General features: G+C 49.2%; 1 protein-coding gene across 2 annotated transcripts in view; it reads left to right on the top strand.

The window, feature by feature from the left end:
• Positions 1–12,021, top strand: part of Slc6a17 (solute carrier family 6 member 17) — a 48,753-nt gene that overhangs the window by 19,193 nt on the left and 17,539 nt on the right. Inside the window, exons 3-6 of one of the 2 annotated variants that reach the window (XM_074050798.1) lie at positions 958–1,115; positions 2,788–2,914; positions 3,621–3,799; positions 5,784–5,894. In XM_074050798.1, the coding sequence (XP_073906899.1) occupies positions 958–1,115; positions 2,788–2,914; positions 3,621–3,799; positions 5,784–5,894 (575 nt within the window). Of the gene's footprint in view, positions 1–957; positions 1,116–2,787; positions 2,915–3,617; positions 3,800–5,783; positions 5,895–12,021 lie in introns of both variants that reach the window. The other variant, XM_074050797.1, reaches the window with a different exon arrangement.

Here is a 12,021-nt window from a genome sequence, read left to right as displayed (position 1 = left end):
GGGTAGTGTGGCTGGGGGACTTCTGGAAATAAGTCTCACTTGTGAGACTTGGTCTGGAGGTGTTGGGTGGCCATCAAGGCTCTGCTGAGTCAGACTGGCTTAACACTGTTCGCCTGATAGGCAGGCCTCGCTGACAGCATTGCTAAAAGGACTAGGTTGTTGGCACAGTTCTCGGCAAGGTTTACTCGTCCATGTCCAGACGTGGCTTTAATTTTCCTGCTAAATGCCCTGTCACTTGGAATTGAGATTGTATCTGCAGCGAGGTTTTAGGACAGTGAGATTCATTTGTCACCGGGAATCTGTAGTGAGAGCTATTCTATCCTTTATGATCCTTCTGACTACACTTTCCTGAACAGCTCATTTCTTTCCCGTTCCTCACAATTAGCTGTGGATTAGTGAGGATGCTGATCAGATCCTCTCTCCCTGGACAGCTTCCAAACTCTGCTTCCCCAGAGCTGTCCAATCTACTGTGTCAACCTCTGGCTCAGATGTGAGCAGGCTGGATGACCAGTGGGGACTAGGCCACTGAGGGCAAATGAGCAGAGCCCACACCATCTGGGACTGCTGCTGTGTGGATAGGGGAGGTGTGGACAGGTGCCTACAGAGTAGCTCATGAGGTGAGAGTCTGTCTGCATGTGACTTGACTTGTGGGTCTCTGAGAGGCAGTGAGGTGCTTGTCTCACCTCACTGTCCCAGTCTTGGGAGCAGGAGGCACTGACAAACATTCCTTATGGTTCCTCCCTTCATGTTTCAGGCCTGGGGAGTCAAGGAGAAAAGGGTCTGGATGTGTCAGTGTGGGCTAGGTCACAGAATGGGCCTCACCATTCGCAGAGGAGTCCCATGACTAGACACAATGTGAGGGTAGCCTGAGATGTGGCTAAGATTGTAGGACATGGCTGTGCACCCATTCCCTCACTCTGTCGACATGCTCCTGACACCGCTCCTTTCTCCCCACAGGTGCCTACCTGGTGCCCTACCTGGTGCTGCTAATTATTATTGGCATCCCCCTCTTCTTCCTGGAGCTGGCTGTGGGACAGAGGATCCGCCGTGGCAGCATTGGTGTGTGGCACTATGTGTGCCCCCGCCTGGGAGGCATCGGCTTTTCCAGCTGTATTGTGAGTCCAGGACTGGGGGCAATCATTGAGTGGGAGGTGGAGGAGCATTCTTGGGTACTGGAGAGGAGGTCACCAGGCTAACAGGCCAGATTTCTGGGCCAGGACAAGGGCAGCAAGGGGGACCCTTCACATGAGAATTGCTTCCATCTGGTGTCTTAGGGCCATGGTCACCATAGTCCCGAAAATGAAAGTTGATCACACTGCCTGAAACAGCACGATGTGTGCAATTGGTGCGAAGGAGGAAGAGCTGGGGTGTGTTTACAATAGAGGGCCTGAGCCATCTCAGCCAGGGTTCTCTGGGGGCATATGGACTACCCCAGATAGCCATCTCTGCTGACCAGCCACTAGCTCTCCCATCAGAGAGGCCCACCCCCCTTGCTTGGGCAAAGAGTGTTTTAATTGGGCAATTACAAGGCTCAAGAAATGGCAGTCTTGGGGTTCAGGGCCCCCTTGCCTTGTGCTGTGCAAATGAGCAGTTGGGGAACTCAGACAGGAGCCTGATGGTCAACCCAGGAGGCACAGGTTTTGGGAGACAGGAGACCCCTGGATGGGGAACTCCATGCTGGATCTAGGCTCCTCGATGAGGTTGCAGGTGATACTCCGCTGAGCCCCCTGGGTAAGGGCAAAGCCCATAGGTGCCCATACTCATACCTAGGAGGGAAAAACCTGGAATCTGCTGCTGGAAGGGACTGAGGATTCTGTCGGTCTGGAGCAGGGCCACCCCAAACCTGCCCCAGGAAGAGACCAGGAGAAGGTCTGTCAGCCTCTGCTGTCATGCTGGTCATCACCTTTGCACAGGTTGATACGGCCGACTGCCATGTACTGTGCTGTGTGCACATCAGAAGCGTGTGTGGGTGTCCACCTGCACTGGAAGCACCCAAATAAAGGGAGTGGGTGACTCTCTTGTTTCTGTTCTACTCCATTCCCTCCCTGAGCTCCTGCACACAGGTGCTCAGGTGGAATGGATGAGACAAGGAGGCCTCGGTTCTGGTGTTGAACAGCAATCTCACCTCTGCCTGAGACTGCCAGGCATCTGGAAGGGACCCCCTGACAGCCAAGAGAGGAATCAGCAAACCCTGGCCGTAAAACATGGCCACATCCTAGGTCAGAGTTCATTTTAAATAAAATTCTACCAAGTTAGTGATGGGGTTTCCAAGAAGTGAAAAGTGATGTCTTTCTAGAGGGAGGCTGCTAGCAGTTCCAAAGAGACAGTAAATATCCTGAGAGAAGAGAGGACATAGGAAACCAGTAAGCCTCAAAAAGCACAGCCATCTGGGGCCATTTCCTATAAGGGCAAAAACTACACGTGCCTCTGTGGTCCTGCAGGGTATTTTTAATTAGAATTTTGAGTCACCAGGAAATGATGGGGAAGAGCTTCAAGTATTTTAGAGGAACTTCAAACTAGAAAGGATTGATGTGCTAGAGTTTGTTGCTTAAAGGAGAAATTGTTAATATCCCAAGCATGCCTTTACGGATTGCCTGAGTAGCAGGTGAGTGGAGCATAGGGGACAGGCACTCCCTCAACTGCTTACCTCATCTCCCATCTTCCTCCTTCAGTGCTGTGCAGCTGGGCTCTTGTTGTTGGCCTGTGCTGCTGGGCCTTGGTTGGAGTGCAGGGTGGGATGGCATTGCCTGCAGCCTCGGTGACCTCACCTTGCGCCTTTGTCCTCAGGTCTGCCTCTTTGTCGGGCTGTATTATAATGTGATCATTGGATGGAGTATCTTCTACTTCTTCAAATCCTTCCAGTACCCACTGCCCTGGAGTGAATGTCCTGTCGTCAGGAATGGGACCACAACAGGCAAGTGTGGGCCCATTGAGGGACTCAGTTGGGAACTTCAGCCAGCCCTGTCCCAGGACAGAGTCTAACAGGCTTAGCACTCAGATTTGGGATTATTGACTTATTGTGCCACCTTGAACAAATCACTTACCACCCTGATTCTCACTTCTCCTTCCCCAGTGAGAATGAACCCTTTTTGGCCTGGCCTATAGGATTCTTAGGGAATTGAATAAAATAGTGAGTGTAGGTAAAACTCTGTGGCTTTTGTTTGCTGTTATGAACTAGTTAGTGTTATTCTAACACCATATATTTGAGAACAATCTTCATTTCCATGCCAGTCTTACAAAGGGCTAGGTGATCATCCCACTTCACAGATGGGAAAACAGAGGCTTTGAAACTACTTTTCCATGTTCACACCATCCATGATCTGGGACAAAAGTCTGGGACAAGAATCAGGACCTTCCCCCAAGTACCTTTAGGCCAGTTCAGCCTAATCCTTCTTACCTTCCATGGATGGAAAGGGCAGGAGGGTGGCACAGGTGGCAGTTTGGCCAGATCAAACCTCTCAGGCCCCATCAGGGACCCAGGATTCATCCAGGTCACCCAGAATGAGCATAACCCCTCTGGCTGCCCACCCTTGGCCCTGCCCTCACCCGCTGTTGCCTGAGCCGGGTCCCACAGAGGAGGTGGCCCATTGGCCCTGTGGCCTTTGCTGCGGTTTCAGTAGTGGAGCTAGAGTGTGAGAAGAGCTCAGCCACTACCTACTTCTGGTACCGAGAGGCCTTGGACATCTCCAACTCCATCTCAGAGAGTGGGGGCCTTAACTGGAAGATGACGCTGTGCCTCCTTGTGGCTTGGAGCATCGTGGGCATGGCCGTTGTCAAGGGCATCCAGTCCTCGGGCAAGGTGAGTTGGGGGAGGGCAGCAGAAAGACAAAGAGGGCAGGAACTGAGGATTCTGGGTCCCTAAAGCAGTGCCCTTCAGGTGGCTCAGCATGATGGCACAGGCCTCAGAGGGAGGTGGAGATGTAAGCGTTACAGTACCCTTTGCTCTGGATAACCTATCAAGAGTAGGCTTGCTGGACAGTCATTGTCCTGACCCCCATCCACCTCAGAGCCCAGATAACTCAGGCCTGCTCTGTGAACATTAAAGAGAAGGAAAATTAGAATTATTGACCCAGCAATGTCTGTCTAGATTCTGCCTGTCCATGTTCTTAAGCAAAAACCTAAGCATAGCCTGCTCTGAGCAATTTTTGGTGAAAAGAGCTGGTGGGTACTCTGAGTGAAGGTCCTTGGAGACCCCCAAGGGGCCAGTTGTCCAGTAGTCCAGTCTCCAAGGGTGTCCACCAGCCAAGCTCACACTGTTCCCAGCAGTTCAAATCCCTTCAAAGAGAGATTCCCCCCTTTTCTTTTCGGTGGTACTGGGGTTTGAATTCAGGGCTTTGTGCTTGCTAGGCAGATGTTCTACCACTTGAACCATGCCTCCAGCCCTTTTTGCTCCAGTTATTTTGGAGATGGTGGGGGGTGGGGGTCTCACTTTTTGCCCAGACCTGCATGAACTGCTTCACACTATAGCTGGAATGACGAACGCACGCGCCACACCCAACTTTTTTCCATTGAGATGGAGTCCCATGAACATTTTTGCCCAGGCTGACCTGAAGCCATGATCCTCCCAATCTCAGCCTCCTGCACAGTTTAGGATGACAGCTGAGTGCCACTGTACCCAAGTATTGGTTGAGATGGGGTCTTGCAAACTATTTGCCCCAGCTGGTCTTGAACTGGAGTCCTCCTGATCTTGATCTCCCAAGTAGCTAGGATTACAGGCATGAGACACTGGCAATCATCAGAGAAGCACTTTCTTATCAGTCACTTATCAATATTCATGGACTGCCAGGAATGGAAAGGATGTTAGGCATCCTATAACCTCATCCACTCATTTTACAAATAAAGAAACCAAGGTCCAGAGAGGGAACAGCACCTTGCCTAATGCATTGCAGCCAGTCAGTCTCAGAACTGGGTAGTCCTTGAGCCCTGGCTGGCTGGCTGAGGCTGCAGACTGTGTGCCAGGTTTGAGGAGCAAGGAAGCTCTGTAAAGAGGGTGCCATTCCAGCTACCCACCTCTTCCTTTTATGGAGGCCAAAATAGTAGCTGACACTTCAAGGCACTTGTATGGGCACACTTGGTTCTCAGCAGCCTTATGAGTTAGGAATTACTACACCCTTTTTTAGAGATGGGGAGTAGCCTGAGGCTGCATGTTTGGTAAATGGTAGAGGCAGATCAGTGCTCTGGCAGTCGGCTCGGCACAGGATCCTCTTAGTCTTCGCACCGTCTTGCCCTCACCAGGCCTGGGATTGTTTCAGTGCAGCGGGTGTCTGTGGGCAGGTACTTGGTGTGTAGCTCAGTACCAGGGCAGTGGAAATGTACCAGACAATCGCGTGGTAGAAATCAGCATGTACTTAGGATCACAAGGGTGAGGCATTCTTCTGATGGGCTCTGCTTGAGAGCCCTGTCTGGCCTCCAAATTACTTTCTGTCAAAGGACAAGTGAGATCCTTGAGGGGCCCGAGAGGGCACATGGGAAGATGAGGAGGGAGAATATGGTTTTCTCACAGTGGTCCTGGAGGTGGGGACCACTAACGGTGGTGCCAGCCCTTGGAAGGCCCATAAAGCCCAGGCACAGCCATGCTGACTCCAGCTTGTCCTGCTCCTGCTTCTGCCTGGGCTCAGAGCCAGATGGGTGGTGGGTTTGGCCCTGTGCCCAGGGGCTCCAAGATTCTGCTTTCTGCTGCCTGATATCAGAGGAGACTCATGGGCCCCAGCTGTGAGTAGGGAGAGGGGATGCCAGCTGCAGAAGGGGTGCTGCCTGACAGTGGGTCCCTGTCCTCTCTGCAGGTGATGTATTTCAGCTCCCTTTTCCCCTACGTGGTGCTGGCCTGCTTCTTGGTCCGGGGGCTGCTGCTGAGAGGGGCGGTTGATGGCATCCTGCACATGTTCACGCCCAAGGTAAGGGTTTGGGGCTTCTGTGTGCTGGAGAGCATTGGCAGGTCCACTGGCCTGGTCAACTTCATGCAACTAATTAACTAATTAATTGGTGGTCCTGGGGTTTGAACTCAGGGCCTCATGCTTGCCAGGCAAGCACTCTACTGCTTGAGCCACTCTGCCAGCCCAACTTCATCCAATTTAACACATGCCAAGCCCCTGCTGTGTGTTGGGTATCGTGATGGGCCTGGGAAGGATGCACAGGGAAGGGACCATGAGCCCTGCTCTCAATGTTCCAACGAGAAGGCCATTACATCCGTTTGGGTGAAATGTGGTAAAGCTTCAAGGAGGAGGTAACATCTGAAATGAGCCTTAGGGAGCAGGTAGGATTTCAGTGAGTGCCAGGAGGACTTTGTTACCAAGGTGACACACGAGCAAGGGCGTGGAAAAGCACTGGGCATGTGTGAGGAAATTGTGGGAAGTCATGTTGGCCTAGGGCAGGTGGTGGGGCAGGTAGCTTCCTTCATTCTTTCATTCATGGGACTTCACTTCATGGATCTGTGACAGCAGGAACCAAGAAGACGCCTATGTTGGGCAGGGCGGATCACGTCTGTAATCCTAGCTACTCAGGAGGCAGAGATCAGGAGGATCGCCGCTGGTTCAAAGCCAGCCAGGACAAATAGTTCTCGAGACCCTATCTTGAAAAAAACCCATTATAAAAAAGGGCTGGTGGAGTGATTCAAGGTGTAGGCCCTGAGTTCAAACCCCAGTACCTCAAAAAAAAAATGCCTATGAGAACAGAGCCCCCCACTAGAAATCCAGGTTTTTACCCAAATCAAGAGAACAAAGAACCCATTCACACCTCCTCTCAGTTCTTTCAGTAGTCCACGAATTATAAGTTCACATTTCACAGAGGGTACACCGAGATGCAGGCATCCCGAAGATACACCCAGTTTTCCTGAAGGTGGCCTGCCTGTCTATGACCCTCTGACCACTAGGCACAACGTGCATGAGAATCTGAAATGCAGAGTGACATGCCCTCCAATTGGCCTTAATGCAGTGGGCATTAGCAACTCCAGCTGGTCAGGCTGAGACTTTTACCTCCTGATATCAGCTGACCTAGCAGCCCACAAGGGCCTGCAGAAACCCAGCCCACAGGCTCAGTCAGACCAGCTTGAGGCTTCCGTGTTCAATAGTGTACCTTGCACATGTTTACACACACGCACACAGTCCTTCATAGACAGTTCACACAGGATGACACAGGGATTGTGAAATCCCTAGTCCCTCCCAACATCAGCTCTGCTGCTGTGAGCAGGCGCCTGATGTTTGGAGGGTAGGCTTGGCTGAGCCCCACACTATCTCACGAACTGGTCTTGGTGGCCTTGAATTGAACTTCTAAGATTTCTAATGACCCCCGTAAAGGCCCCCTTTGTGTGGCACATAGTGAATCTACAGAGGCATATAAATGAGTCCCCAAGCCAGGTGGCTGGCCAGAGGGTTGTGAACATGTAACATCTGATAGAGAAGAAAAAATGTCTGGTTTCTATAAGATAAGCGACCTAGAGAAGAAATCTAATGGTTTCTAATGACTTCCTTCACTGTTAGCCATAGACTCATGACAAGTCTCAAGTGGACACTTGAATCTTTGAGTTGTACTCTACAGAGTTTCACGAGGGGATCTGATGAGCTGGTGATGCTTATAAATGTGGACATTCACCAAGGTCTCCAGATGGGCCCTTAAGTGTTAGAGCCCGGGGTACGTAACTCTAGAAGCCCACAGAACAGTCTTGCTGGAACTGGCCCCTGGACCCAGTGTGCACAGTGCCACCCTCTATGGATTCCACACTCTTTAAAATGTTCCTTTAATGTTGAAATACCTTAGGCATATAAACACAGCTAAAGCCAAGCTCAGAAAGACAAATATTGCATGGGATGTTTTCACTCATATGTGGAATCTATACCCCCAAAATAGTAATATGGCATGATTGTGAAAAGGGTACTGTTGGGGAGGGGAGCCACTGAGAGGGGGAGCAGGAAAGTAAAGGGTGATGGAAGTGATATAAGTACACTATATATAAGTATGAAAATAGCATAGGAACCCACTAAAAACTGGTTAAAAGGAGGAAGAAGAAGGGAAGGACGTTAAGAAGAGTAATATTGATGGAATGAATTTGATTACAAAACATTATATGTGTGTGTGTAGATACAACAATGAACCCCTTTGTACAACTTATGCTAATAAATTTTCTAAAAAATAAAATAGCAAAGCTTTTTCAGTGAAAAAACACACATCTAATAATATAATACACTTTGTGTGGGGGGGGCAGCATTTGAACTCAGGGCCTCACACTTCCAAAGCAGGTACTCTGCTGCTTGAGCCACACCTCCAGTCCATTTTGCTCTGCTTATTTTGGAGATGGGGGTCTCATGAACTATTTGCCTGGGCTGGCCTCAAACTGTGATCCTTCCAATCTTAGCCTCCCAATTAGCAAGGATTACAGGCGTGAGCCACTGGTGCCAGGCAATAAACATTCTAAGACACAAAATATTATAGATGCCATTAAAGTGTTTGTGTAACCCTCCCTAATTCTGTTCCCTTCCTTCCCAAAAGTAGCCAGTGTCTTAGTTTACGCTTGCTGCTGTAACAAAAATACTTAGACCAGGTAACTTATCTTTTTTTTGGAGGGGGGAAGGTGGGACTGGAGTTTGAACTAGGACTCCAAGCTTACAAAGCAGGTGCTCTACTGCTTGAGCCACACGTCCAGTCCAGACCAGGGAATTTTTTAGCAGCAGAACCTTATTGCCCGTGGTTCTGGAGACTGGGAAGGTCAGGAAGAAGGGGTCAGCAGATTCCGTACCTGGTGAGGGCTCAGTCTTTTTACTTACTGCTTCTTATGTGGTGGAAGAATAAAGGAGCTTGCTAGAGAGTGGAGTTCTTGTGACTTAATCGCTTCCCAGAGACTTCGCCTCTTAACACTATTGCGTTGGGTATTAAGATCTAACGTGAATTTGGGGGAGACACCAACATTCAGGCCAGAGCAAGCACTAACCTGAACTTGGAATTAATTAGCTTGCTAATCCATTCTTCATAATGCATATACATTTCCATGAATAATAACTTTTTTTTGTGCATACTCTTACACTTTACATAAATGGAATCACATGGTAGGCATCTTTCTGTGATTTGCTTTTTATTTTGCTTCACGCTGCTTTCAAGATTTACTTAAATTGATTTTCACTGTTCTGTTGTATTGCACCATAGGACTAAAGGAGAATTTACTTATTCATTCTTTAGTTGATGACCATTTAGTGATTCTCAGTTTTCACCATAGCTAATAAGACTAAAATAAACATCATTACACAGGTAATTTGTGTGCACGGGTTTCTCTAGGGTGTATATGTGTGGGGTGCAATTGCTGTCTCAAAGGGTGTGCATAACTTCAGCCAAAATACTCTCCAAAGTGGACATATCCATTATGTCCACTTTGCTTCGGAGAGTTTCTTTCATACCATGTTTGTCAGACGTCATCTTTGACAATCAAATGGGTAAGGAATGGTCGATGGGCACATTGAACAACAGGGCTGCTCTTTTTCCAAACCACGTCCCAGGCATTCGGGAAGTTGTAGGAACTCACCTTAGCATTTGCAGAGGCCAAAGTCTTCATGAGGCTGAGACCTAAAAATGAAACCCAGAAGACTTTAGAGAAGCCAAGTGTCCCAAACCAACACAGGGCAGCCCCTGGCCCATCTGACTCTGGCCTCTAGGTCTGGATGGAGCCCATCCTGACAGCATGTCTACTGAGCAAGTCCATGGAGCAGCTCCTGCCCTTGACCCTGAGAGCTGGGTTGAATGGAGAGTGGGGAAGACCAAACTCGTTCAGCAAGGGCCTTGGAACAGTCTGTGCCACTTGAGGCAAGTGAGACTGCTGGGGTGTGGATCTATTTGTAACTCTGTCAGGTCATCTGCAGAAAGGGTGGACCCACTCTCAGAAACAGCCGTCCAATAGTCCACACGGTGCAGAGGGCCATTGCAGAGGTGTGGCTGTTTCAGCCCAGACTTGAAGATACGGGGGGCCCTGGAAACCCTAGAATGGTACCGTAGAGTGCCAGGGCATTGCCACAGGAATGGGCACTGCTCCATTCCTATAGGCCACAATATGAATGACATCCCCAGGGATCGTGTCATTTGGCATCCTGGGCAGAGTCCAAGGACATCTCAGAAGCCATGTGAGAGAAGCATAGGCTCCCTGTGAGCTATGCTAAGTGGTGTGGGAGATGCTCCCTCCTATGAAAGCCTTCCACCATCATGAATAATCCAGTCCCTGCCTGAAAGCACACAGCACTGGGTACAATGACTGCAATGTGATCAGGAGCCTCTGGTGGCACAGTGGCTGGTGTTAATTGCTTCTTGGATTTCCCAGACAGCTTTTCTCCTGATTATTTCTTTCTGTCCAGTTACAAACCCAGATCAGCATGGGGTACAATGTAATTAGTCTTGTGGTTTGCTCAACATACACTGGTGAATTGTGGTGGGCTTTGTAACCCTATAAACTTTCAGGGATGGTTATCAAACTTACTACCGTGGCCATGCCTGTCCTGTAATCCAAGCTACTGGGGAGGCAGAGATTGGGAGGATCATAGTTTGAGGCCAACCCAGGCAGAAAAGTTCATGAGACCCCCATCTCAACAGAAAAAGCTGGGTGTGGTAGTATGTACCTTTCATCCCAGCTACTGAGGGAAGCATAAGTAGGTGGATTGTGGTCCAGGCTGGCCCAGACAAAAAGTGAGTCCCTATCTCAAAAATAACCAGAGCAAAAAGGACTGGGTGTGTGACTCAAGCAGTAGAGCATCTGCCTAGCAAGAACATCTGCCTGAGCTCATGTTCAAACCTCAGTACCATCAAAAAGAAAAAATAATTACATCCGTTCGTGTTCTTTGGCCCGGAAATTTCACTTCTACAGAATTTTTCTACAGACCTATTTATATACAAGTAAAATGATCAGCACACAGTATTGGCCATTATATTTGTTTTAGTGGCAAAGGATTGAAAACACCCCCAAACCCATCATTCTCTTATTCAGTTGTCCAACAAAAAGCTCACCGAATGTCTTTTAGGTGATGTTTTGGATCCTGGGAATCAGCAGTGATGAAAGCAGACAGACTTCCTGGCCCTCAGAAATGGACAATCTAAGATACATCATAAAGATACAGAATTGTTGTTGTCTGGTGTTGCTAGAGAGAGAAATAAAGCAGAGAGCGAGGGGAGAAGGAGGTGCTATTTCAGATGGTGTGGTAAAGGAAGGCCTTACTGAGAAAATGACATTTGAGTGGAGACATTTGAAGGAGGTGAGGAAGCAGGCTATATGAGGATTTGGAGGTAATGCATTCCATTTCAAACAGAGGGGACAGTGAGGACAAAGGGATTGAGTCCTGCATTTTCAAGGAGGCCAGTGTGCTGAACCAAATGGTGGTGAAGGGGGAGGACGGTGGGGACAGAGTAAAGTCAGACCACAGGGTCTGGTGGGGTGAGTAAGAACTTTGACATTTCCTCTGGGTGAACCTGGAGTCATTGGAAAGTTCTGGGCAGATGAGTGACAGGATCTGGTCACTCTAAGCCTCTTAGGAGGCTGCCATAGAGGACCCAAGGGGACACAGGGAGGACAGGTATCTGCTGGGATGGTCATCTAGGTGAGAGGAGACTGGGTTTAAGCCCAAATGGTGATGGGTGTAATGAGAGATGGTTTGGGTTGAAAATGCACCAAGGGAGCAGAGTCAACAGGATTTGCATTTGATTGGGTGAGGTATGGAAGGAGGAGAGGAGTCAAGGGTGACTCCAAGGTCTTCTGCCTGAGCAACTAGAAGGGTGGAGTTGACACTTACAGATGGATGGGGGAGGGATGAGAGAAGGATATTTGGTGGAGAACACCCATAGTACTGCTTCAGACATGGCAGGTTTAAAATGTCAAGTAGATAGCCAGGTGGAGAGGGTGCATAGGCAGTTGGGTGGATGAAGCTAGAGGTACAAGTTTGAGAGTCTGGTGTAACAGAATTGAAAGCCATAAGTTGGTTTATAATCACCTGGAGAGTGAACATTGTCAAAAAAAGACTGGGCACTGAGTCCTGGGGCCGCTGAGTTTACAGGGGAGGGATA

The sequence above is a fragment of the Castor canadensis genome, chromosome 12 (genome assembly GCF_047511655.1).
Source record: "Castor canadensis chromosome 12, mCasCan1.hap1v2, whole genome shotgun sequence".
Classification (NCBI taxonomy): domain Eukaryota; kingdom Metazoa; phylum Chordata; class Mammalia; order Rodentia; family Castoridae; genus Castor; species Castor canadensis.
Note: the sequence above shows the minus strand (reverse complement) of the source record. Positions and strands in the feature narration are given on the sequence as shown.